The sequence below is a fragment of the Podarcis raffonei genome, chromosome Z (assembly GCF_027172205.1).
Source record: "Podarcis raffonei isolate rPodRaf1 chromosome Z, rPodRaf1.pri, whole genome shotgun sequence".
Taxonomy (NCBI): domain Eukaryota; kingdom Metazoa; phylum Chordata; class Lepidosauria; order Squamata; family Lacertidae; genus Podarcis; species Podarcis raffonei.
This window is the reverse complement of record NC_070621.1, coordinates 31,174,943-31,202,432: the sequence shown is the minus strand read 5'-3', so window position 1 is coordinate 31,202,432 and position 27,490 is coordinate 31,174,943. Positions and strand designations below refer to the sequence as shown.

General features: G+C 40.5%; 1 protein-coding gene across 8 annotated transcripts in view; it reads right to left on the bottom strand.

The window, feature by feature from the left end:
• DACH2 (dachshund family transcription factor 2) overlaps window positions 1-27,490 on the bottom strand; it is a 305,580-nt gene that overhangs the window by 3,807 nt on the left and 274,283 nt on the right. For 4 of the 8 annotated variants that reach the window (XM_053374935.1, XM_053374937.1, XM_053374932.1 and 1 more), the window contains 5 exons: window positions 12,527-12,672; window positions 10,703-10,850; window positions 8,515-8,658; window positions 7,058-7,123; window positions 4,981-6,926 (listed from right to left, as the gene is read on the bottom strand). In XM_053374935.1, the coding sequence (XP_053230910.1) occupies window positions 6,652-6,926; window positions 7,058-7,123; window positions 8,515-8,658; window positions 10,703-10,850; window positions 12,527-12,672 (779 nt within the window). In that variant the 3' untranslated portion in view covers window positions 4,981-6,651. Of the gene's footprint in view, window positions 1-4,980; window positions 6,927-7,052; window positions 7,124-8,514; window positions 8,659-10,702; window positions 10,851-12,526; window positions 12,673-27,490 lie in introns of those variants that run through there. The other 4 variants (XM_053374938.1, XM_053374939.1, XM_053374934.1 and 1 more) reach the window with 3 other exon arrangements.

The following is a 27,490-nucleotide window of genomic DNA, read 5'->3' as shown; positions in this document are numbered from 1 at the left end:
AAACAGCCGAGTGCAGGAGCTGAATTTTAATCCACATCCAGCATGTTCACTCTATTACAAACAGGAAACAGCTAATTAGTAATTGAATGTTTCATGTTTTTAAGAGGGCTTGTGCTTTCCAAACAGTGATGATCTAATATGGAGCTTGGACATAAACATGAATAAATACCAGGGACAAATGATTGCCAGAGGAATGTCCAGGAGCCTGGGAACCTCAAAAAGGATGCCAGGAGAACTGGACTGTGGAGGTCTTTATAGTGGCGCAACATTACTGCCATGAGATCCACAGGGGCTTGGGCAAAGAGTAAACAACATTTCACATAAGTGAAGAGTGCTCCTTTCCATGAGTCACAGGGCCCAGAATGGAGTCTAGCAGCCATGGGGCAAGGTCACTTATGGTGGACAATGGTAGGTCAAGGGTATGGCCTGTATAAAGTATATAGAAAGCAGATTTTACAGAAAAATAATGAACAGATGATGGTAGGCATAATGGATATGTTCAGATATCATGACAGACCATGGTTTATTGCTCTGGGAATGAGCCTATTCTCTGTTAATCTGGGCCCTGCTAGGCATGAGGGCACAAGCCATTTCAGTAAGCTTCACCCAACAGCAGAGTAGCCATGATGGATCAAAATGGATGACAAGGATGGGAAAGTTCAACTCTGGTCCACTCTGCGAAGGCTGCTTGGAACTGTTAGCCAGCTCTCTCAGTGACAGTCATGTGAGACCTTGGCATCTTGGAAAAGCACAATGTTAGCACAATAAGATGCTAAAGAGCACAAAAAAGAAAAGAAAAATCTAACAATGCTTCCAAACATTATTGAAAATAGAATGTGCTGGGATGAGTTGGATAGACCATGATCTTAATTAAGCAATGCTGGACAAGAATGGAGCCCAGATACACTTTCCCCTAGTTAGATTATGGACATTCAAGGTCTACAACTCACGTAGCTTGCCTACGCAAGTCAAGTAATGATGGAAAAGATGGGAAATTATGTTCCATTTCCTGATCAATGCTGCATGAGAAACTACTTTATCCCTTATATACCCAGTAGGTCACTGCAGTCTGTGGGAGAACTTCTCCTTCAAGTCCCAAGTGCACCAGAAGCCGGATCCACAGTAACTCAGAGCAGGGCTTTCACTGTGGCTGCCCCTGTTATGTGGAACAGCATTCCTGTTGAGATATGACAGGCAACCACTATCTGCATTTTCCAGAAACAATTGAAGACAGTTTTGTTCCAACAAGGTTTCTCAGCCAGATGACTAGGTCTCTGCCATGGGGGTCTACTTGATATTAATTTTTAAAACAATTGTTTTTAAAGCTGTTTTAATTGCATAGAATCATAGGATTGTAGTGTTGGAAGGACCCCAGAGAGGAATCTAGTCCAACCCCCTGCAATGCAGGAATCTCAATTAAAGCATCCATGACAGATGGTCATCCAACCTCTGCTTAAAAACCTCCAAGGAAGGAAAGCCCACCACCTCTTGTGGGAGTCTGTTGAACAGCTCTTCCTGATGTTTAGTTGGAATCTACTTTCTTGTAACTTGAATCCTCTGGAGCAGGAGAAAACAAACTTGCTCCATCCTCCTCCACATGGCAACCCATTAGATATTTGGAAATGGCTATCATATCTCCTCTTAGTCTCCTCTTAACCAGGCTAAACATATGCAATTCCCTAAACTGTTCCTCATGTTTGGTTTCCAGACCCTTGAACATCTTGGCTGCCCTCCTCTACAGACACTCCAGCTTGTCAACATCCTTATTAAATTTTGGTGTTCACAGTATTCCAAGGCAGAATTTCTATCTTCCATACCTTATCCTCATTTCTGTGTTTCTCAGCATGCCTAGCATTTGGGAATAAAGTTCATTGTTGCCCAGGCAGAGCTGAGAGGAAGCACTTAATGAAGAGCTGAATAGGTAGCAACAATGAAAGAAGGAAATGATTCTATGCACATCATTATTACTGATGTTATTATTAACAATATATTATAAATTGCTTTCCATACACATGTCTCAAAGTGATGTAAAAAAAAACCCAGTTAATGCTATTCTATGCTGCATCAACAGAAGTATAGTGGCCAGATCAAGGGAAGTAATAGTCCCACTCTATTCTGTCTGATAACTAGGTGGGTTGAAGGATGATAGGAGGCGAAATCTTCAGTTAAGAGTCGGAAATAGCAAGCTTAAGATGCTCATTCAAATGACTCTGATTGCTTTGTCAATGTAATTATAATGCTATTATGCCATTCTCAACCCGTATTATTTTCTAAGTACCATATTGCTATCTTTCATTGCTTTATGTTGCCAAGTTCCGTTTCAAGTTCAGAGTATCATTATCTTCCATATGAAGGTAATAATATGCTTTGAACGGAGCACTGCATGTCAATAAACTGATGGATTTGTTTCAGTTATAATCTTGAGTCTGTGGTATTTATCACTGGATATGCACCATTCCCTAATTCTCTGGTTTGCTAATGTGCAACTTTGAACTCTGATCAGATCACCAAATTAGCAGCCCCCTGACCCAGTTTGTTAGGAAGTTTGGAAACTTTTGCTTTTGGTTTCATTTAAACACAGTTCAGCAGTACATTGCAAGCCCAAATTGTGATTAATCTATGGTTTGTTGAAACCACAGTTTGAAGCAAATCATAGTTAAGATCATTTGTCAGGTTTGGATAATACAGCAAGCCATAATTAACAGAAAACAGAAACAAAAGCTTCCAAATGCCTCCTTGTAGCCACACCAGCTAAGATCATTCCATTATGACAAACCATTGTTTATTGTGATGTCTAGATGCAGTCAGTCAGTGTTATGTAGTAACAATTTCACATTAGCTGATATTAAGTATACAGGCTTTCTGTCACTATTACCACTATTTACCATTGCCTTGCTTGCAGAACACGGATGACGCATATCTGTGAGCAGCCCATAGAACATACAGTGGTACCTCGGGTTAAGAACTTAATTCTTTCCGGAGGTCCATTCTTAACCTGAAACTGTTCTTAACCTGAGGTACCACTTTAGCTAGTGGGGCCTCCCGCTGCCGCCATGCCACCACTGCACGATTTCTGTTCTCATCCTGAAGCAAAGTTCTTAACCTGAGATACTATTTCTGGGTTAGCAGAGTCTGTAACCTGGAGCGTCTGTAACTCGAGGTACCACTGTACATTATTAGGTGACAATGCAAATGTAAAAGATGTTGATGATAATCAATGTCACTGTGTAGGGAAAGAATGATTGAGGGAGTTGGGTTTGTTTAGCCTGGATAAGAGGAGACTGAGAGAATATATGACAGCCATCTTCAAAGATCTAAAGGGCTGTCACATGGAGTAAGCTTGTTTTATTCTGCTCTGAAAGGTAGGATCTGAACCAATGGATTCAAGTTACAAGAGATTCTGACTAAATGTCAGTAAGAACACTCTGATGGTAAGAGTTGTTCAACCGTGGAACGGACTCCCTTGGGTGGTGGACTCTCCTTCATTGGAGGTTTTTAAGCGGGGTTGGATGGCCATCCATCAGGGATGCTTTAGCTGTGATTCCTGCATTGCAAGGGGGTTGGACTAGATGACCTTTGGGATCCCTTCCAACTCTACAATTCTGTGTTACTATGATTGTATGCCTTTTCATCAGGCAAATATTTTTCTTTACTTTCCCTGGGCTTTTATAACTTGAGGAGTTTTACTCCATTTGATTTTATTGCTCTTTTTGTCCTACTTATTTAATTGTGGTGAGTTTTATTGGGGCTTGTATTTTTATTGATATGAGTTTTTTGTTGTTGTTAAACCACCATGGGAGTTATTGCATTTAAGAGTTGCATAGGTGTTGACTTTGAGATGGATGTTCAATCTGAGACTCACACATTCAAGAAGTACCTTGACGCTGCACTCATTCAATAGGGTGCATGTGGGAACCAGTCCTATGATATTATGCCTACTACCTTATTTCCCACTTCTTTCCCTTTCCCAAATCCACCAAAATCTTTTTCATTGTTCAAGCTTTGTGCAAACTGGTTGAATAAGAAAAGAAGCTAAGGTCAAAAATTCATCCTGTATGGAATGTTCAGGACCTATTGATGTTTCCATTTTATAGCATTTTTCACTGTATTACATAGTGAAGATTTTAAATAAATCTTTGGGCCATAAACGTATTATTTTATTAGGTTTATCCCATAATCAAATATTCATTTATGTGGGCTTCATTCTATTAAAAAATGAAATTAGACAAAGGTGAGCCAAACTGTGGATTTACAGTAGTTTAAAGCATAATTTAATTCTCTAGGGATAATATTGACAATATAAAAAGGGTATAAATGATATTCCCTAACACTAAAATATGCTTATGAGCCCCCAGTGCATGATAGGCTGTTTTACAACCTACCGTGAAATGCATGACTGCCTTAATAAGCAAGACATTTAGAAAGGGTTTTCAGACCCAGTACATTGTGTAACATGAATAAAGATCTCACAATTTTGCCTGTGAGCCAAATCCTATGTTAATGATGGTAATTTCCCCTTTGGATGATATTTTCTTTCCTAACAGGGTTGTTATTTCATAGTATAGATGTCTCCCTCTGTTCTATATTTGGTATCATGGAAGAAAAGGGGGGGAACTCAGTAATTTTGGAGGTGGGACTCTTCATAGCAATCTAGGAGGCTGTCTTATACCTAGTCAGAGCACTGGTCCAGTAGCTCACTACCATCCACATTGACTGGCAGCAGCTGTCTAGGGCTTCAGGTAGGGTTTGTTCCTCAGCCTTACCTGCAGGTGCCGGGGACTGAACCTGGCACCTTCTGTGGGCAAAGTAGGTGATCTTACCACTGTGCTGCAGCATTCCCCTTAATTCTCAGTGCATGCTCATGAGAGCACAGTAATTGGCTCATTTGATGTTGCTCAATCAAATTGCTGGCATTGTGGGCACATGCACACAACAGATTTTTACATTTAGTTTCTAATTTTGTGAATCTTGCCCCAAAGCACAGCTTCTATAGGCCAGTTCTTATGCTCTCTTGGGACTTGAAAACTTCAGAGTGTAAGTGGCAGGACTGCATGTTTGAATACACTGCTGTGTGTTCAAATCTCTCCCTACATGTAGAGTTTTGGCAATTAAATGGCAAGCCAGCAAATAAATAAATGCTAAGGAGAAAAGCTCTGCTCTTGTCCTTGATAGTCCTCAGCGAGGACCAATAAAAACAGTCCAATAAGCAAACTATAATGCTAGACTGTACCATTTCTGAAGGAGGGGGTCCCACATATTTGAATTGTTCCCCTTTACTTAGGTCATACAGTAATTTAGTGAGAAGGGGGTTTAGCAAAGCATACTAGCTGATTGGTGCTCTAACTCTATTCCAGATTACATACAGTAAAAACTGGAGCTCTCAAGCTTCAGTCTCATCTTCACCCTTTTCAAGATGTACAAAACGTTCCCCCTTCCAGTGATTCTTCAGGATGAGGTGGGAACAGAGACAAATAGTTTGCCAGTTCTGTTTCTGCCACTGGCAACACTGGTGGTACCCCATGTTGATGAGAGGCACCCATTATTTCTTTTAGCTGCATAATGCAACATGAGAGCAAGAGCAAGAAAGCAATGCCCTCACTCTGATTTGATTTCATGATGAGCCAACAAAGCCAATTCAGAGTGAGGACAATAAAATGGTTTTGTGATGATATCATGAAGCCAAACCAGAGTGAGGCTCATATTTTCTGCTGCAACTAAAGCAAAACATGGGTGCTGAACAGTGGCAGGGAATGTGGTTACTGCTGCTGCCAGAACTACAAAGTGGTGGCAAAGAAGGGATACCTCCCACCATTCTAACTTTCAATTTCAAAATATTCTATTTCAGAAGATTCTGCTCAGGCCTTCTTTTAAGGTCTCACTGATTTTGTCAAGACTTTCCAAATGAAATCACTGGCCTCTAAATGTGCTCAATTTAATCACCCTACAAGTTTGCTGTTATTTTGTTTTTTAAACGTGAAGATTTTCATGTTTTCTGTGTTAGTACATCTGTAATATTAAGGAGTATTAACTCTTATTTTTATAGAAGAAGAGAAAGATGAAACACTAGCATGGGTTATTATTTTCCTCTTTTTTGCACCTACAGGCTCTTACTAAATGAAATATAATAATATACAAAAGTTAACTAAGGTATAAACATGCAAAAGGAGAAGTCTCCCTGCGATCATAAAATGATGTTATTTTCTGTTCAGCAGTTCATGTTACTGCTGTTCATGCTAATTAATTAAAGGAGCTGTTGCTGTAATGTGCAAACAGGGAATCTGAGAAACTGAGAGGGCTTTTAGGTCTCCGAGTGAAGTTAAGTCAATCTGGGTGCGAGCAATCAAACGTAATGAAATCACATGTCAGTGCTAAGCTTGCAAAAACTGTGAAGTTTGACTGGGGAGTAAAAGGATTATAATTAGATTTCCAATAGGATAATAACTAAATGGCAGAAAGCAGTAAAGAGAAAATATTACTTTGTTAGCTAATGGTGCTGCTGTTCGAGCTTCAGTTTTTATCAGCACCGCTTGTAGTTGTGCTAATTTAATTTGCTTTTATCAGCAAAAAATGTACCACTCGAACGGTACTTGAATGTCATTTGCAAAAATCATTGATCTGAAGGTGCACTTAATGACACCCAGTATGTTTATTTTATGGGAAACGGAGATTGGTTGATAAAAATTGGTTGATGCACCATCCCTGCATTTGGCCCCGCAAGTGAGTTATGGCAACTGAAACAGAAGAACATTCAAATGTGAATCTTTTCTTCGGCTTTACAATGCAACTGCCTGCTGGACGCCCACACAAGAGTGAAGAGTTAAGACTTGCATGCTGAGGAAACAGTGGTGGTTTCCAAGGGCAAGACCGGCCTGAGAGATTTTGCTGCTTGAGACAAACGATATCTGGAGGGCCACAGGTGGAGAAATCTGTGGAGAAATCTGTATGATTAGAATTTCAGAAGCATCTTTAGGGCTGTGTAGGCTTTGTTCCCATTAATTGCTAGCTTGCTGGGTTAGAAACGAAAAAAGGATAGAAGAAGATCCGAAACATACCATACCTTGCATTGGCGCACTGTCATGTTGGGTTCCATTGCGTTCCGCCTCCATGTCTGGAATCCCAGCATCTGCAAAGCACAATTTGTAGTTTTATGTTGTGAACTGCCCTCAGATCTACGGGTATAGGGCAAATATACACATTTAATAAATAACAACAACAACAATAATTTATGCAACTGCAAAATCTGAAGAAAGTTAAGATCAAAAAAATATTTCATTATTATGTTTATACTCCACCTTCTCTCCAAGGGCTCAAGCTTCCCTCTCTGTGTCTATCCTCACAACCACCCTGTGAGGTAGGAGTTCATGACTGGCCCAGTGAATTTTCTGGTCTTTGGAGATATGCTACAGACTGGTGAAAAGTTTGGACAGGGACAACTCTGTAAGCATACTTCCTGAACTGGGATTAAAAAGGATTCTAGATTTAACTTATTTGGGAGAAGTACATTTCCAGAGCAGTTTACTGCAGCAGCCTAACATCGCTGCACCTCATTCTCAGTTGTTCCCTTGATACAGCAAGGACCACTTCTTTCCACGCAAACCTGACTGACCAGGTAACAGGATCCACATCCACATCGAGAGCCAGTGTGGTGAAGTGGTTAAGAGCAGTGGACTCGTAATCTGGTGAACCGGGTTCGCTTCCCCGCTCCTCCACATGCAGCTGCTGGGTGACCTTGGGCCAGTCACACTTCTCTGAAGTCTCTCAGCCTCACTCACCTCACAGAGTGTTTGTTGTGGGGGAGGAGGGGAAAAGGGGATTGTTAGCCGCTTTGAGACTCCTTAGGGTAGTGATAAAGCGGGATATCAAATCCAAACTCTTCTTCTTCATCAGAAGCCCAGGAAAATGGATTTAGGATTGCAGTTGTGCAGCACAATTCAAACTCAAGATGAACTGATGGCATGCCAGAATAAATCCCTCTACCTGTCTTTACTGGCTCAGCTGTTGGAACTTAAGAAGGCATAAGTCCTGAAAAAGCTATGTGATTGGGAATGTGATGGTGCAAGGAGACACTTAACACTTATTCCAAACCTTTTCCAGCTCATTCACATGACCCAGCAACTGTGACAAAAAGTGTGGTTTTACATTAAGCTGTTTTTTAAAGGGCTGCTTTCCTTCTGCCAGGCTTGGGCCGACTCAGCCAGCAGCGGTCACACAGGTCCTGTATGGAGTTTGGAATGCAATTAACTTATGCCTGCTTAATTTAAGCAGGTATAAATTCTGCTGGCCTCAGATACTTATGATTGCTCTGAAAATCTGACTGATGAAGTCATCTGGCTTTTAAAATGTTCTCCTGTTGTGATCTTCTTATGTAGTGCTGCATTAATCTTCATCGAGACTGTATCTTTTCACACTTTATAAACTGCTTTGAAAGGTTGTACTCCTGAAAAGCAGTATAATATGATTTAAATGAACGAACAAATAAATGAATTCACCAGCGATGCCCGACTATCACGTTACCATTTAGCATCCTGAGACTATCGCCTGATGTTGCCTGTTTAAGTGCCTGTTCCGCTTGCTCTCTCCTCTTTGATTCAAACTCAAGAGCTTCTTGCAATTTTCTCTTGGCTTTCTTCTCTTTCTTCAAGCGCTTTTGAATTATTGCTGAAAGATGAAAACACAATTATGAAAGCATTAATGGGGCCTTCCCTGGGAATATAAAACAAATATATTTCTCTGGTGACATTCCAGTTCTGCTTTTGGTTTACAAGACTATTACACCCTCTTTCTCCATATAAACATTCTTGAAAATTAGATAATGGTGATTCTGCTTGCTACACGTTTGGGCATCAAAATGAAAATTTATCTATATCTATCTATCTATCTATCATCTATCTATCTATCTATCTATCTATCTATCTATCTATCTATCTATCATCTATTTATTTTAAAAAATTACATCCTGCCTTTCCATGAATCATAAGCAGAGTGTTTAGCAACAACAATAAACAACAATAGTAATAGTAATACTACTTTTAATCATAATAATACAATTAAAACAAAGACAGAATCTGGAATGTCAAATTTATTTCCATTTGGAAAAGGTAAGCACACCTTCGAGGTTTTTGTTCTGCTTTTGCAAAACTCAGAGGGTTTGATCTACTCTAGATAATTAGAGTAGACCCACTGAAATCCATGGGACTTTCTTTGTGGAGGAAAACAAAACAATGGGTTGGATCTACACTGTCATACTTAAGAGAATAAACTATTATATTCTCAAAGTATGATAGCCTCCTCTATGTAGCGCTAAGTCTGGATCCAACCCACAGTTTTGATTCCCCACCCCACCCCACTGCCATGATGCTGAATTATTTTTTGTGACCTGAATTTCATCACAATCTCTCAATTTGCTATGAACCTCAAATATTTAGCCAGTGAAATGTGAGCTGTACATCACATTTGAAATGTAAGTCTGTGGTATTATCTTCAGATTTTAATTTTATATTCCAAATTAATTTTTAGCCTACATATCAATGGCTATCAACAATGGGCCATTATTAAGCTGTTGAATGATTATTTGCATGAATTTGTATATATAAGCAGACATAAAATCCCAGTTGTTATAGATAATAAACACCAGTTTGCTATTTACCAATTCCATGCTCTTTATAGGTAAGCGGAATGTGAGGGATTAAATATGAACAAATACTGCTGATGAATAAATGTGAACATGAATCTGGGACATATGTAGGCTATATGACCTCAGTAAAGATTGTCACCCAAGCCCAATGATTTCTTAAGGAGATGTAATGTGCAAATACTTTCACTGCTGACCAACACTGCCCCATTAACTTCGGCAGTGTTGGTTAGCAGGGACAGTGCTTCCACTAGGAGTAAGTAAGTCAATGAATAAAGATCAATTTGTGCATTGAACAGACAGGTGACCATGATCAGAGCAAGTTGCTACAATCCAGTTACAGTGCAGCATTGGTTTATGGTTATATTTGCTCCCATTATACAAGGTGAGCACTACAAAGTTGCATCTGAACAGAATACTCACATTTAGTAGTGATGGAAGCTATTTACTGTATGAAATAGAACACCCCTCCCCCAATACTGCTTGCTCTAGTCCAGAGTTTCCCAAACTTGGGTCTCCAGATGTTTTTAGACTACAGTTCCTATCATCCCTGGCCACTGGTCCTGCAAACTAGGGATGATGGGAGTTGTAGTACAACAACAGCTGGAGACCCAAGTTTGAGAAACCCTACAGTCTACTCAAAACCAGAGCCCATCAAAGTTGCTCCAAAGCAGTGGTGGAAAGAACATCAGGAGATCTGATCACAGGTTTCCTATGTTTTGACCCAAAGATGTCATCAATGTCATAAAAATATAAGAGGAGCCCAGCTGGATCAGTCCAAAGGCCTATCTAGTTCAGCATCCTGTTTCTCACAGTGACCAACCAGATGTCCCTGGAAAGTCCACAAACAAGATATGAAGACAACAGCTCTCTTCTGCTGTTGTTCTCAAGTTTCCCTCTGGCAGCCTCTCCCTGTTTCCTTCTGTGATATACTAAGAGCACATATAGAAGAGGTGAGGCCATGGTGATCCAAATGAATTAGGTTTAGATGAAGGCTTGGTGGGTAGGAAAAAGGAAGGCTTCTAACCATAGGGAGCAGCATGCCAGAAATCAGTTTTTCTTTTGGCTTACCTCTGTTCTGCAGCTCAGCAGTGAGTTGCCTTTCCAGACTCTCTCTCAGTTCTCTCTCCCTGCACAGCTCCATCTTCAACTCTTTCTTTTCCTGCTGGATCTGTTTCTCCTGCACTCGAGCATTATCTACAGCAACTTTCAGCAACCCCTGTTAAAATAGGTGCACACAAACCGATCCTGAAAACAACTTTTTAATGGAATGGTAGGGCTGAGCTCAGGCGAGGGAACTATAGGTGCTGTTTTATTTTTTTGCCTTGTCAACATGATCACAATTCTGGTGAATCTAGTGGTTGACATTATTGTTGGATGACATCTGGATGAACAATCCCATTCAGAGTCTGCAGGACACAGATGCTTTACTACAGATCCAGGCTCTGGCTAATGCACACCCCAATTTCCAGTCTCATACATCAATGCAATACAATATAGCAGCCTTTCTCAATCTGGTGCCCTCAATATGCTTTGGTCTGAAAATCAAATCTTTCCTGACCATTGACCATGCCAACTCAGGCTGATGGAAGCCGTATTCCAAAGCATATGAAGGATTCCAGGCTTAGAAAGGCTGCACCATTAACTAACACAGATTCCCACTATTATCTTAGCACAAATTCTCCAAATTTCAGCAAATACTGGATTCACCCAAAGATTTGTGTTACTGGAAAAATAAATATATTTTAGGGCGAAATGGTTTTTGTGGGAGAAGATTTAGCAGCAATGGCTTAATCATGTTCCCGCTCATCCTCATGCATCAGTCTTTTTCCAATTTAGGGGCTTCCTCATTTATTTCAGAACTTGCATACATTGTTTAGAGTTCTCAGTCTGAAATACTTGTGGAAGATTTTGAAGGTGGCGATACTCATGTGTGCCTGAAGTCCCTTGCGCGTAAGAGCTCCATGGGTTGGGGGCATTCAAATATAGTGGAATTGCATGTATCAGCTGAAGTCTCATTGCTAAAATCTATTGATGAATGAAGGATAAGTGGATGTTGGCAGATGATCCATAAATAATCCAGGATATGCATTCTAAGGAGAAGAAGTATTTGTTAGTTGATTTATTTAAATGATTTCCATCAAGCTTTTTGACTATAAGATCCTCAAGACAGCTAAGAAAACAAATGACAAAAAAGCAAAAGGTAAAAAGTTAGGTTGAAGTGCTTGCAAGCATATAACATTTGTAATACAATATAATATCACACACAAACTTTCTACTTTTCACAATTCATGTTAAAATCACCATTCATTTAAAAAAATGAGATTCTGAAATTAACAAATAGTTGACTGAAACTGAATCCAAAGTTCCCACCATAAAACAAAGTTCCCAAATCCCGACTATATTATAGATAATAGAGATTTATCCTTCCCACATATCTGACCTCCTATACATGAGCACATCTTTCATATAATAAGGCATATGGGTTTACTACAGCCTGTGTATTATTATTCCAATACAAAATAAACTCAGTTTCTTTGAGAACGTTTTATCTTGTTTGCCTCCCTTCCCTGGCTCTGATTACATTTGTTCTTTTTACATGTATACTTGTTCCCAAGTTTCCATTATCCAAACTGCCAATTCAGGAGGGTTTTTGACTTTTTCTGAACTTGACATATAGTCATCATACGTGTAGTCATCTGGGCAGCTGTTGCCAGTTGTCTTTTGGGGACACCACTTCTTTAAGATAATCAGACAGACTAGACGAACTCTTGATAATTTATAACCAATAATTTATCTTATTTCTGTTAATATTTGATACCAATATAATTTGATTTTAAGTCTCTGTCATCTCAATGCAGGGTGGGATGTGGAATAATCACTGGGGCATTTTACCTGTATGTTGGTTAATAAAGTTTCTACGGAGGACAATCCATCTGCAAAAAGAAAAGGTGCACGGAAACCAGGAGGAACACTCTGCCCAGCCAGTTGGATCTTCTCTAGGGCTGGTGCCATTATTGGGATGCCAATCTGCATCTCTTCTGTAAAGACACGACAGAGAAGGAACAGATTATTACTTGGGGAGCAACTGAGGCAACATCTTTAAAAATGACCTGGGTGAAAGAATTGAGGGGATGCTCCCAAACTGGGAGGGGAAGCTAGCTTATTCCACAGAAGACAGAATTAGAAATTTAAGATTACCTTAACAGACTCACAGAACTAACAAAACAACTTTCAACAGGGAGAAATGTTCTAGTCCAACCCTCTGCAATGCAGGGTTGTTGTAAAAAAAATATTAGTCTGCAAAGAAGCATGAATAAATTTTTCTGAGAACCGATGGAGAACCAATGGATGAATCTGTGGCCTTCTTCTTGCCTTTGATGCTGCTTTTGCCCTTCTTCTTTTCTTTTTTTTTTAAAAAATTTGGTTTTCCAAATTAAGATTTTACAATCACATATCCAACATACATCATAAAAAAAAAAGATTCAAAAGAATCCAAAAGATTCCAAAGAACTTCCCTCCTCCCCTTTGTGGGTCCTACTGATAGCCATTTCCTCCATTTTATAATAATCCAAATCTTTTACATCTCCATTATAATCCAAAATTCACCAAGTGTTGTTCCAGTCCTACTAACCGTTTACAAATGATTTCCCCCCCAGATAAATTATAATCCCACCCCCCATTCCCTATTAAAATTTTGGCTTTCTGGAAAAAAATAAATAGGGAGAAATGTTAGGCTCTGCACTTACAGTAGTGGAGCATGGAAGTTGGGGCTTAGCTACCTATCCACACCTATGAAGAATCACTGATGGAAAGGGGGCCCCATCAGACAACTGCCCCTTAACCAAAGTTGCTCTGGAGGGACAGGATCATCTTGGACTTCCCACTCAGGTGGGAATGGATCTCATTATTATCAAGGGCCACAGGGATGAGTTCTTCATCGATAACACCTGGATGGGCTACTCGGAGTCAATATTCACCTTACCATTGGCAATAGGCCCAAGAGCCTCACAGTCTCCACCATGGCCTGAGGACTGAGGACTTCAGCCAGTGCAGCATTTGTCTAAGCTGATTTAGCAATGGGTGTCATGTGTATTTTAATGAACTGAATGGAGTAAAATATTAAGAGTTATAGAAGAGTGGAGAGAGACTTTGCGAACTTAACAGTGTTTACCTTGTTTACTTAGCTGCTATTTTGTTGTTAACATTGTTTTACAGATTATAAATATTTGTTGCATACTATGATATATAATGTTATGTAATATATCTGTTATACAATATGACCTTCGCTGTAATTGTGATATTTAGATTGTTTTATACATTGTAATTGTTTACTGATAATTTGCTAATTATTTTAGAAATTGCAGAAATACAATAAATCAAATCAAAATCAAATCAAATGAGAAATTGTAGAAATACAATAAATCAAATCAAAATCAAATCAAATGAGGTCATCTTGCAGTTCCAGAAAGGAACAATTAAAGGAAAGAAAGAAATGAGATAACTTTTTTTTTTTAACTCGGAGACTTCTTTGTCCTAAATAAACAAAGCAAAAAACAGAATGGAGTAATGAGAAGTAATTTGGTTCTAACAACAGGTATAATACTAACTATAATCATGTAATGTTTAAAATACAGTCAAAACTGCTGGATTTTACATAAAACAAAGAATGTGCACAATCTTCACTGCGTTGAGAGTCATTTTTGCTTCTCGTTGGTCATATTGTTTCACTCTTGCTGATTTAAAAAGGATTAAAAGAAATCTGATTTTTGCTCCATCGCCCTTTTTGATGGATGGATGAATTCAATGCTTAATTCTTTTTAATCCCCTTTGCGATACTCAGTGATCATGTAACAATGGTAATTTGGGGCTGTGTGTATTCTGTAACCACACTGTGCAAGTTCAGAAATTAGTAACGGGTAGACAGCTCTGTATCCTGTATGAAGGTGCCATACAGCCATGTGAAGTCAGGCCACTGATTCATGCATCCCCGTACGTAAATATTTTATATTTATAGGATTGCTTTATTTCATATTTTAATTCTAGATGTAATATTTTAATGGATTAATAGGATTGCTCAGTATGCATTTTAATTATGTAGCTCTGTATTTTAATGTTTGTGTAATTTGTTTTTATTCATGTAAACCAGTTAGAAGCCTATTTCGGCATTAAGTGCTACACTAACAACAACAGCAACAAATTCTAGCAATGATTCTCCAGGATCTGAGGCAGGGTGCACAGATTTTAGGAGTGAAGTTTATAGAATCACAGAATTGTAGAGCTGGAAGGGACCCTGAGGGGGTCATCTAGTCCAACCCCCTAAAATGCAGGAATCTCAGCTAAAGCAGCCATGAGAGATGACCATCCAACCTCTGCTTAAAAACCTCCAATGAAGGAGAGCCCACCACCTTTGATTGTCAAACAGCTCTTCCTGTCAGAAAGCTCCTCCTGATGTTAAGTCAGAATCTCTTTTCTTGTAACTTCAAGGCATTGGGTCCTACCCTCTGGAGAAGGAAGAAACAAGCTTGCACCATCTTGCATATGACAGCCCTTGAAATACTTGGAGTCAGCTCTCATATCTCCTCTTAGTCTCCTCTTTTCTAGGCACACACGTTCCAGCGTGTCAATATCCTTCTTAAATTGTGGCACCCAGAACGGGACTCAGTTCTCCAGGCAGGGTCTGACTAATGCAGAATACAACAGTACTATGACTTCCCAACTATACTTCTGTTGATGCAGCCTAGAATAACAGTTGTTTTTGCTGCTGCGTCACACTGTTGACTCATGTTAAGCTTGTGGTTTGCTAAGACCCCTAAATCCTTTTCACATGTGCTACTGGCAACCCATATGTCCACCATCATATATTTGTGTAGCTGGTTCTACCTGCCTAAGTATAGAGCAAAACATCTATCCCTATTGAAATTAATTTTGTTAGTTTTGATCCAGTTCTCTAATCTGTTCAAGTCATCCTGAATCCCAATTCTGTCTTCTGCAGTATTAGCTACCCATTCTAGTTTGGTGTCATCTGTAAACTGGATGAACATCCCCGCTATTCCTTCATCCATGTTGTTTATAAAGACATTGAACAAAAGAACCCGGTGGCACACCACTTATCCTTTTTCCAGGATGATGAGGGACCATTAGTAAGTACTCTTTGGGTTCAATCAGTCAAACAGCTACAAATCCACCTAACAGTTACCTTGTCTAGCCCACATTTTCCCAGCTTCTCCACAAGAATATAACAGGGAACTCTGTCAAAAGTCTTACTGAAATCAAGATACACTATGTTTACAACATTCCCCCGATCCATGAAACTTGTAACTCTCTACATAAAAGAGATTCATTTGGCATGACTTGTTTTTGAGAAACCCCTTCAGGGTCTTAGTAATCACAGAATCCTTTTCTAAGTGCTCACAGACTGACTGTTTAATTATCTGTTCTAGCACCTTTCTTGGTATCAACGTCAAGCTGACTGGTTTGTAGTTATCTGGGTCTTTTCTCCCATTTCTGAAGACGAGGACGATGTCTGCCTGCCTCCAATCCACAGGGGCCTCAGCTTTTCTCCAAGAATTCTCAAAGATTATAGAAAGAGGCTCTGAGATTACATCTGCAAGCTCCTTTAGTACCCTTGGATGCAACTCATCAGGCCCTGGAGGTTTGAATTCATTGAAAGTAGCTAGGTATTCCCTTACCACCTCTTTTCCTATCTTGGGCTGCAACACCCTCCTTACAATATTTATTCTGTTATCACCAGGCTGGGCATTGCTTTCTTTTATGATGAAGACAGAGGCAAAGTAGGTGTTGAACAGTTCCGCCTTCTCTCTGTCACCCAATAGCATTTCTCCATCTTCTCCACACAAAGGACCTACCACTTGCTTGCTCTTCCTCTTGCTTCAAACATAGCAGAAGAAACATTTTATTGTGATTTTTAACCTCTCTTGCAAGCCTGAGCTCATTCTGAGTTTTGGCCTGCCTGACCTTCTCCCCGTAACTGTTGGCTACTTGTGTTATATTCTTGCTTTGTGATTTCCCATTTTTTATGCATGCCATTATTATTATTATTAATTATTATTATTATTATTATTACTACTACTACTACTACCACTGTCATTATCACTATTATTATCATCTGATTATTTCTCAGAGTTTCTAATAAGATTCTGTCTTCTCAGCACATCAGTTTGGTTAATATTTTATGAGAAGGTATGATCAATCTTTCTGCTATTCCCCCCAACCCTATCCTCTGGTTACACACTTAAAACAAGTTCTTCCCAAGTCAAAGACTACATACCATTTCTCATGCTCAAATAATTCATATGCAGGGTCAAGTCATTAAAATTAATTGTTTATGCCCAAAACCACTCCTCTGTGAAGCAAGGTAAACTAAACGCATCTTGGAGAGATGGAGGGAAAGACGGGGGGGGGAGAGCAAGCGAGCGGGCGCAATGAATGAATTGTGGATAAACTGCTTAAAACAATCTAGAAACCTCAACTGCTTGGGAAGGGGGGGCATGGGAGGGTGGGGGAAAGTAATGCTATTAAAATGGCCAAAAGGAAAATTCATATTGACTGCGGAGACAGGGCACACCGTCTATGGTTAGTAATGTTGCTGTAGAGTAGATTGAAGTTTCAAAATGGCATTAGTCTTCTTTAAAGAGATAGACACGGCTAAATTAGGTGCTGCTGGCTGCAGTGAGGATCAAATGCAAAAAGAAATCATATTTCACCCGAGCTAGTCAACAGCAGGAAAATAAATAGAAATATAAGAGCTATGCAGGCAATGATTCATTTTGATAATCTGGCCCAAGAGAGACACAGGAAGACAGCATCCAGATCTAAGCTCCCCACCAAAAGACAAATAGGAGACGGAGGGTGGAGACTGGGATGACAGCCTAGCAGAGGTCACATCGATTTCTACCAGCGGTTTTCACACAGATGAGATAACCCTGCACTCCATTTGCCCCATTGTTCATATCCTACCTGTCCCACAAGCCATAAATTTCCAAGTCCCCGAAAAAAGGGGCAGTAAAGAAGAAGGATTCTACTTATGACTTCTTATGATTAAGTTTTTGTGCTAACCAAACATGGTTTGCCAACCAAGGTCACATTGCATGTTAAAGTCCGTAATAGCTAGGAAAAGACTAGGGGAAGCATATTACGCTTTAGCGTCTATGGGTGGGAAAGGGAGAGGGGGGTGGGGGAGAAAAGAACCCCTGTCAAACAATTCATCATTTTCTCCTCCTGATTGAAATCACACACTGCGAAGATGAATGATATAAGCATTAGAAATCTATTTCAATCTTGTAATAGATCTTCACATCTGAATGGTGCCCCCCTTTAGGGCTACCTTCAACAGAAGCACATGGAGGGAGTAGAACTGTATTTGTTAATTTGTTAAAGACATAAAAATCTTAATTGGCAAAGTGATGATGCCATGACAACCACAACAGCAAGAATAAGTATGGAATGTCCCTAAACAGGTCACTCTCTTTGTGGGTGGAATACAAAGGCTTTGATGTGTGTGTTTGAATTTTAACACCCACTATTCACGATGTATATACATCGAAAGCTGCCACCCATGGGGTGGCAGAATAAACAGGAAATAAAACTAGGACCTAACCAAGGGCACAAGCAACACTGCATTTATTGAGGCAAAGGGAAGACTGCTTTTATGGAGCTTGTTTGTCATACCTTGTAATAGCATCCTAGATTCTATTCAGAGGGCATGGTTTTAATTTCTAGCACTCATTCCAGATGAATAGGCATCCTGTTAGGTTGTTGTTGTTATTTTACATGTGTTGAGAAAGAGAATATAAAGCAAAATGCTCAGAATGGATAGCTCAGTTGGTAGAACATGACCCTCTTAATCTCAGGGCTGTTGGTTTGAGCCCCACATTGGGCAAAAGATTCCTGCACTGCAGGGGGATGGACTAGTTGACCCTCACAGTCCTTTTCAACTCTACAGTTCTATGATCCTAAGCCCAAAATCACACCAAAAGCTGTGAAAGCATTTACTAGGATTGGGAAAGCATGTGTAGCTTTGAGATTTATTTTTTAAGTTTCAAGTTTTGTGGGGGTTTTTAATTGTAAAAATTTAAAAATCCTCTTCACATAAGAGGATTTTACAACCAAAATAAACCATAATACAAACAAGAACATGACTTTTCTTTTCATTCATGTTAATCTTCTTTTAACTCCTTGTTCTTAACCTCTTAAATCACATATATATCTTTAACAATTTCCCAAATGCTGCCCTATACCTCCCTCCCCCCATTCCTGTTACTTCCCTTCACCCATGTGCGATCTTCTCAACCTAATATTGTTTCTCGTTGTGTTAACAAAAGTTTGTATTTGTTGTTTCAAATATGATATTATATCGTCTTGTATTCTTGCACATTTTACCTATTGCATATTAAATTTAAGCTCCAAAACCAAATCTTTCCATGTATTCCTTTACGCACTCCCACTCTTTGTGCCTTTTTTGGTTGGAACAGCCTCTAATTGTTGCCGTTAATTTTGCCATCTCCACAAATTCTCAGATTTTAGCTCGCCATTCTGATATTTCTGGTATTTTTTCTGTTTTCCAATTTTTAGCCAATAATAATCTAGCCGCTACTGTTGTGTAAAGGGAAACATTCCTTTTGTCTTTGGGGATGTCACTGTTATTACATTACATGTGTAGCTTTGAGATTTGGGGTATACACACACACAAATGCTGGACATTATCTTTGGCAGGGCTGTGCCCCAATAGCCCTAGTGGAAGAGTTTCCACTGGATCCAATTCATCACAGCATTTCAAGAAACCTGAGAATTGCAGTTTGTTAAGTGTGCTGAGAATTGTTAGAAAACCCCTACTCCTCTCACAGAGCTACAATTTCCAGAGTGGTATAACCATCAATCCATCTTTCATTGGTACTCTGGAAACTTTAGCTCTGTGAGGGAAACAGTGGTTCTCTCCCTTAACAAACTACAGTTGCCGGATTTCTTTGGGGGACGTCATGCCCGTGCTTTAAATAGATAGCACAGATATGGTCTATGTGTAACTCATTAGTGCGCAACCTGTGGCACTACAGGTGTTGCTGGAATACTACTGCCCATCGTTCCTGCCCGTTGGCCATGCTGGGTAAGGCTAATGGGAGTTAAGTGTGCAACAACATTTGGAGTGCAAAAGGTTCCCCACCCCTGGTGTAACTGAACCAAACTGAGTTCTTCTGTTTAACCTCTTACCCATCTTCTTCTCATCCCTCTCTTGCCTCCCTTGCACTGGGACAGGAACATAGCCTTTTCTTATTACTCTGTAAAGTGCCATTGACCATGATGGCTCAATACTACCACGACAAATGTCCATCTTATTAAGTGTCTACACTGTCACACACAAAGGCGCACACAAATATGGGTGAATCATTCTGATTAGATCCCAGCCTCGCAAATCAGCTTGGGACTGGCATCGCTCTGGCAGTGTCAGTGGGCGAGGGCTCACACGGCAGGCTCCGTTCACCCTCTACACCCTGCCCTCAGTCTGCCCCGGGCACCGGCAACCACACTACACCAATGCTCCTCCCCTCTCCATAATTGAACATGATAGCTTTTCTAATATGTAGATATAGATATAGGTATAATTGCATTGTAGAAACATATCTCCCATTAGGCATTGCTAGCATTCAGCGGAGACTACTCCATTAGGGCTAAGGGGGAACTGTCCCAACCACCTCAGGCTGCCTTCAGCCAGCCCCCAAGTGTCTGCCTTCTTACTTACAATCAGTCAGAGGGAATCACTGCCTATCAGCCTCCTCCTCCTCACCCTCAGTAAAGAACTCAGAAGGAAGGAGGACTGGGAGAAAACTAAAATTAATTGATTCTGCCTGTCACTGGCTCTAGTTCCAACTACTGTTTGGTCTCCATGCTTTTACCCTATCCGTCCCAATGGGCACCAGACACCACTGGTAGTATTGAAATAGAAGTTTTGATTTCTCTTTCCATAATGTCTGCTCTTAACTAATGCTCTCTTTCCATAATGTCTGCTCTTAACTAATTTGGCCAATCTGCTTAGGCAGACTGCTGACTACCTTCCCTATGTGCCAGTGCTTTTGACTGATAACTACACAGACAAAAAGAGGGCTAGATTATCTTCCATTCTGGCCACTGCAGAATCTGTTCAGGCAGACAAATAACTTCCTCCCAAGCAGAACTGAATGTATCATCATCATAATCTTATATAGTATCATCACCATCATTTTATATAGCACCATCAGTGTGCATGGCACTTTACGAGAGGTACAAGATGATAAGTTCATGCCCCATGGAACTTGCAACCTAAAATTCAACAAAGTGGAAAGAACAGAAAGAAGGGGAGGCAGGGTTAAGCAGGGAAGCTATATTAAGAACACGAGAAAACCCCTGCTGGATCAGGCCAAAGACCCACCTAATTCAGCATCCTGTTAACACAGTGCCTATTAGAAGCTGGCATGTAGGACCTGAGTGCAACAGTGCTCTCCCCACTGGTAATCCCCGTGAAACTGGTATCCAGAGGCTTGCTACCTCCGAGAGTGGAGGCAAAACATTGCTATCATGGCTAGTAACCAGTGACAGCCTTATCTTCCATCAGTTTCTCTAACCCTCATTAAAGCCATCCACGTTGGTGGCTATCACTGCCTCTTTGGGGAGTTCATTCCACAACTCAACTATGTGCTGTGTGAATAATTATTTTTCTTTTGTCTTGTCTTTAATCCGCCAGCGTGCAGCTTCATTGGATGGTCCTGAGTTCTAATATTATGAGAGACGGATTGTATTCTTTAATGTAAACTTTGCTCGTGTGCCAGGAGAATAGGAAGCATGACAAACAATCAGGGAATTCCTGAGGTGGGAAGTGGGAGACATGAGCCACCTGGATGTGATCAAGACTGCAATTGAGCAAATACATCCCATGAGAACATCACAAGATGAGTGTAATGTTTAGAGCTGGCCTGAACAAGTACTTCCCACTGAGGCCTGCTCCATTGGCTCACCTCAATGTGCACGTCACAGAACTATCCTCTTTCACAGAAATTAGTGGAGATGTTCATTTGAGTGGAGGCTGTGTGCACATTACTGATGCTTGTCTACTTGGCCTTAGATAAAACTTTGGCATGAGGGCTAAGCTATGCTTCATATGGTCAAGGCCATCTATAGAAGTGCATCACTTGTGGGGCTGCCTGCCCTTATCAGGAATCAGGACAGGGATATCAAATTGGCCCAAACCACCTGTTAGCAGAACATGGCTCCTGGTGTCCCAAACCAGAAACATTTGTTTTGATTGAATATTGTATAATTAACTGTAATAGGGGCTTGTGTATGGAGAGGTGGGGGGGGGAGAGAAGAGGTACAGTGGTACCTCGGGTTACATACGCTTCGCTAATCTGGAAGTAGTACCTCAGGTTAAGAACTTTGCTTCAGAATGAGAACAGAAATCACGCTGCGGCGGCGCAGCAGCAGCAGCGGGAGGCCCCATTAGCTAAAGTGGTGCTTCAGGTTAAGAAGAGTTTCAGGTTAAGAATGGACTTCCAGAACAAATTAAGGTCTTAACCCGAGGTACCACTGTACTTAGAAACATAGAACTGTAGAGTTGCAAGGAACCCTGAGGATCATCTAGTCCAACCCCCTGCAATGCAGGAATATGCAGCTGTCCCATACAGGGATTGAACCTGCAACCTTGGCATTATCAGCACCATACTCTAAGCAACTGTGCTGTCCAGCTGATCATATACTTGGGAGTGGGGGGGGAGGAGCAGGGAATGACAGTCGGGAAGTAACTGTTATTATTATTAATACTATTATTACTTAGTTGCCTTACAAAAATGTCTCAGAGCGACTTGCAGCACAGTATAAATGCTAAAACCAACTACAACAAACCAATAAAAAACTTTAAGAAACACACCTATATGAATTTAAAAAACCCCCACGTCTTACTGAACTTGGCCCACCTAAACAGAAAACAAGTACTTAAAAGCACTTGGAATCCTTCAAATTAAGGACCAAAAGATAAAAAGGAAAGTTTTTTGCCTAGTGCATTACAATAGATGAATATGGGACAAGACAACCCCCCTGGGGGAGCATTCCATAAGGCCACCACTGAAAAGTCCTATCTTCATTTTGCCACCCTCCAGAACTTATATGGAGCACACAGAGAAGGGCCTCAGAGGATTGCAAGGTTTGGGTTGGTTCATGTGAGTTAAGGCATTCCTAGAGATACTGGGGTCCTAAGCAACTTAAGGTTCTATAGGTACAAAGCAGCACTAAGAACTGAGCCCAGAAACTAACTGGTAGCTGGTGCTGTTGGGCCAAAATTGGTGTTACATGCTTGGACCATTCTGCACTGGCCAAATTCTCTGCCAGCTGGAGTTTCTAAATCATCTTCAAAGGCAGCCCCACATATACTGCATTTAATATAAATTGCATTTACAATCCAATTTACAAGTTTACCAGAGCACAGACAACAGACAGCTGACAGTCGAGAGCACAGGGCTCTGGACCTTTTTTTTTTTTTTGGAGGGGGCTAAAAAAATGCTGAAAGGGGAATGGAACAGGATAGTTGCTCACAAAAAATGTGAAATTTTTGTGCCTGTACATTTTGACTCATATCTCAAGTTAGAAAAATGCTAGGAACGCACTCTACTTTTAATAAAATGAAAACTGAAAATATGGAGATTATGGGTCATGCAGGACAGGACTGCTCTCTTCCTTGCCCCCACCCGCCATGGTTGTTCATGACTTGGAAGAGGGAGAGGGAATAGAGTAGTTGGGATTAGCTGGGTGAGGGTATGCTTAGGAGATAACTAGCTTTGGTTGAATTCATTAGTGACTTCAATCCATAAATTGCCAAACAGCACCAGCAGAAGCTAAAATCCAGTTCAGATCAATTGCAGACTACACCCAACCCAACCCACTTTATTATTTTCTATTTTCATTGTCTTTTATGTTAGAATAATACATTTTTGTTGCTGTGGGGTCTCTTAAACATGACATAGTTGGGCATGTCTTAATCCAGCCCTGCTCATTATAGTTATAGGATCTTGCTATCATGAGACTTACTTGGAAAAAAAAAGTCTGATGGAAATCCACATTCCACCCCGATTCCACCTCTGTGATTCCATGAAATTTCACATCCATTTTCAAGTCTTCAAGGACAAGGCTATCTACCTTCAATGACTTACTAGCGCTGCAACCTCCTCCCTCGCCCACTGCTTCTGCTTTCATTGCCTCTCTGCCAGGAGGCGAGTCGTTCTTTTCATCAGTGAGAAAGAGGGATGCCTCCTTCTAACCTGGCAGAAGTCAAGCCACCCCAAATTTACTGCTTTAACCTTGCAATTCAAGTGCCAAATTTAAAGTCCAGGCTGTTTTTCTTAATTACACCCCCTGAATGTGCAAAGGGGTCAAAATGAATGCAATTTGAGGAGTAGCTGATTAATCTGGTTGCTGAGTGTTAAATCAAACTTTGGGATCATTTTAACGGTATGATTTATATTGCCTGGTGCCGTGGTGCCTTCCACCTCCTCCAGTGGTCCGATTTGTGATAAGGTGCTTAAGGAATGTGTGCACATTTTGAGGGCATCCCAGAAGCATTGCAAAAAGCATCAAATGAAAAAGACAGCTAACTTGTAGATTACCTTATTTGCCAGTTAAGCTTAGTTGCACCACCATCTATTATTGAAAGCCGTAGGTATGCACAACATTATTTTTTACAGACAAACAGGAAGCAAATATCTGCCCAAAGATATTTACAATCTAAAATTCTGTAAAAAGGGAATGATGAGAGGAAGAAGAGGAAAGTAAACAGGATCAAGAGGTGATTTTTTTAGTTGCACATACTTGCACATAGGCCCTAATACAAGTTCTGCCCATCAGGAGTAGGGCAAAGTGACTTATCTGACTTGTCCTCTCCCACACTAGCTATTCGTTTATTTCAATTTTGTTAAAAACCCATAAGCTGCACGTGTCTACCCCTTAGTTACAGTACAATATGAGGGCTAATGGGTTGTGCTAAAGACTTCATGGGAAAGGTGGGTTTTGAAGAGGGGTTTTAAGGAACAATGAGACACCAAATGGGTGTTGCAGGAGGCATGTCCAGGCATAAGAGGCAGCAAGGGGAAAACAATGGAATCATTTGAAGTGTTTGTCTATTCATTCAAATCAATAGGTTCTTTTCCGTACAGGTATCAACTGCAATTTTCAACATACTGATTGTGAGGATTTTGTTCAAACTGTATTTCAAGTGAATCTGATCTGCAGTTCTTAGCCTAATACATAGATTAGAATGCAGTTATATTTTGTTTTTCACACTTCTCCCAATGCTGCAATAGAGTTCTCTGCTAAACAAATGTACAACAAAACTGCACTTTTGGAATAAAATGTGTGGAGAAAAAATGTGTAATTTAGTATAAAGTCCACACCAATATGGGTATTTTAGATGGGGTTGGGGGGGAATTTGATGCAGCTCACATTTAAAAATGAACTTATCTAATTTGCATTTTCCAAAACAATTGGCAAACTGAAAGCACAGGCACACTTCGGAATTTAAACCTCTGTGACAGATTTATTCATCCTTAATATTAGAAGACAATGCATATAAAACATATGTATTTTGTAAATAATAATGTTAATTTTGCGTGTATGTTTGTTCTCTTTAATTTCAGATTGAGAGATTGATGCAGAAACAGGACAGAATGGCCTTATCAATGAACACAGGCAAAACTGACATGGTCTGGGAATAGACTGATGCATCCTTGTGCGCGTGCACCCACCTACTGTTTTACAGAGCTATTCTTGTCAAAGGTGTTTTAAACAAACAATCACTTAGAAAATATCAGTACAATAGCACAAAGATTACCCTGCAATGCAGAATTATGCCAATATACTTGTTAACAATGATACCTAGGTAATTTATACAGTCGTGACATTTACCTGCATGAAGCTCCCATTAATAACACTGAAGATTATACCTATTTATAACTGGGTACATATTTAAAATAAATTTTGGTGCCATAAGTTCCTGTCAACAGTTGTGTGTGTGTGTGTGTGTGTGTGTGTGTGTGTGTGTCTGTTTTAAAAAACTAATTTGGACTTAAATCTTCATGGTGAGAGGGAACAGCTAACTTCATGGTGAGAGGGAACAGAAATATATGCCGAACAAGGATAAGAATTTGGGGAGAAACACGGTTAATTTGGTTAGTAAGGAGCTCAGATCAGCAAAGCCACAGAAACAACCAAGTCAAAACATTCAGTCTTCAGGGACGATGGAACTATTTTAAAAACTTAAAATCATCATGCAGTACGTGGATTGAAAGCTGATGTAAATACCATAAAACCCACTGAAAAACATTTCTGGCAACAGCTCTTCCACACACACACACACACACACACACACACCCTAATCCATCATCAATTATAACACCTCCAAGTAATCCAGAACTTACTAATAACAGAATTACAAGAGGGACTGACAGTTGCTGCTGTCCCTGCTGTAAAGGAAAAACCAACAGCCCACCAGCAAACCTGTAGCCCCCAATGACAACCTACATAGATGAGCCACAAATAAACAACAGGTGCACCAGCATTTGGGTACCTGTAGAAAAGAGTCTCTAGATTATTTCTCCAGGAAATGCTTCTGCCTGTCAGAGTAGAGAGTACTGTGGGTGGTGTGGGGGTAGCAATTGCTATGGGGCACATTCCCTCAGAGACAATCTGTCAGAGGCTACATACTAGAAGTGGCATCAGGTCACTCTTTGGGTCTCCATGTCCCTGTCACCCCCTTTTCCCCCTCCCTCTTTCTGCCACTTCCCCCCTCTGCTATTTTCTCGCTGTCTTTCCCTATTGTCAACCTCTTTCCCCCCCTCTCCTTCTGCTCCCTCCTCCTGCTCTCCTCCCCTCTCTCTTTCTCATTCACCCCCTTTCCACTCTCTCCATCCCCTCTCCCCCTCGCCTTCTGCTTCATCTCATCCATTCCCTTCTATCTCTCTCCCCGGGTCTCCTGCTACTTCCTTCCTTCTCTGCTTCAACCACCTATTCTCCCTCTTTGTTTCTCTGTCTCATCCATCCCCTTTTCTCTCTCCTCTTTTGCCCCTTCCCTTCCCCTCCCCTTAAAATAAGGGCAGGCGGTTTAGGCTTGCAGGCTGCCCATTTATACAATATGAGTACAGAGGGACAAACTGACCTAAGGCAGATTCCTATGTGTGTATAAGCTTCGCAAACCTATTTATATGAAACTTATCCCTTTCCAATACCCAAACTTCCCATGAAGTCTCACCTCCCCCCACATTAAATAACATTTTTGTTTGTTTGTTTCTCACTATCATGGGTAGGTGAAACTTGCCCATGCAGGGTGGGGTGGGGGTGGGGAGAGAATTCTAAAGAATCTTGAGTTTCCTTGGCAGATTCAACCTTTCCATATTAATGTTGAGATGATTTTTTCCCCTAGCTATTTTGTTGCAAATATTTATGACTCCATATGGAACAACAGATGTTCAAGGAAATGCATGGCAGAGAAGACTTCATTTTCAGCAATTATCCTTCTACTTGTTGTCACACTGTAGGTGGTTTTAGTGCATCTCTCTAAAAAAATTAAAAAATAAAGTAAAATCCACCCAGTCCCACTCACACATTGTAAGGACATCAGCAGAGATCATTATGCTATCCTCCCCCCTTCCTTCCTAAATACATTGGCTTCGGGGGGAAAGTGCCATTAATTTCACTTAATCGTAAGTGTGGGGCAGGCTGATACAGTGCCAGTTCTGCAGGGGGACCAATCTCCAACCCTATTCCCTCACCTTGCTGAATTCCCTTATCTGATCTTAGAATCACAGAGCTGCAAGGGGCCTTAAAGTTCTT